This window comes from Phaethon lepturus, unplaced genomic scaffold (genome assembly GCF_000687285.1).
Source record: "Phaethon lepturus isolate BGI_N335 unplaced genomic scaffold, ASM68728v1 scaffold45523, whole genome shotgun sequence".
NCBI classification, from domain to species: domain Eukaryota; kingdom Metazoa; phylum Chordata; class Aves; order Phaethontiformes; family Phaethontidae; genus Phaethon; species Phaethon lepturus.
Window position 1 is genome coordinate 392 of NW_010532020.1, and position 227 is coordinate 618.

Consider the following 227-nt stretch of genomic DNA (forward strand, 5'->3'; position numbering starts at 1 on the left):
GCAGGCGCGGGGGCAGCTCCCCCGTCTTCTTGTAGCAGTCCTCGTCCTCCTTGGTGCCGTGGATGAAGCGGCAGTTGAGACGGACGCACTCCTTGTTCTGGAAGTCGTGGCAGAAGATGAACTCGTTCTTGCGCACGCCCAGGTTGGTGACCTCGCTGATGTCGGGGTGCCGGAAGCGGCAGCGCTTGCCTCGTTTGCAGACATTGCGCAGGAAATCGCGGCAGATG

General features: G+C 62.1%; 1 protein-coding gene across 1 annotated transcript in view; it reads right to left on the reverse strand.

Moving 5' to 3' along the window:
• Positions 1 to 223, reverse strand: part of ZC3H10 (zinc finger CCCH-type containing 10) — a gene marked incomplete at both ends in the record, with an annotated part of 611 nt that extends 388 nt beyond the window's left edge. Inside the window, one exon of the mRNA XM_010284726.1 lies at positions 2 to 223. Within this exon, the coding sequence (XP_010283028.1) occupies positions 2 to 223 (222 nt within the window). The remainder of the gene's footprint in view (position 1) is intronic.
• Between the last annotated feature and the right edge of the window lie 4 nt (positions 224 to 227).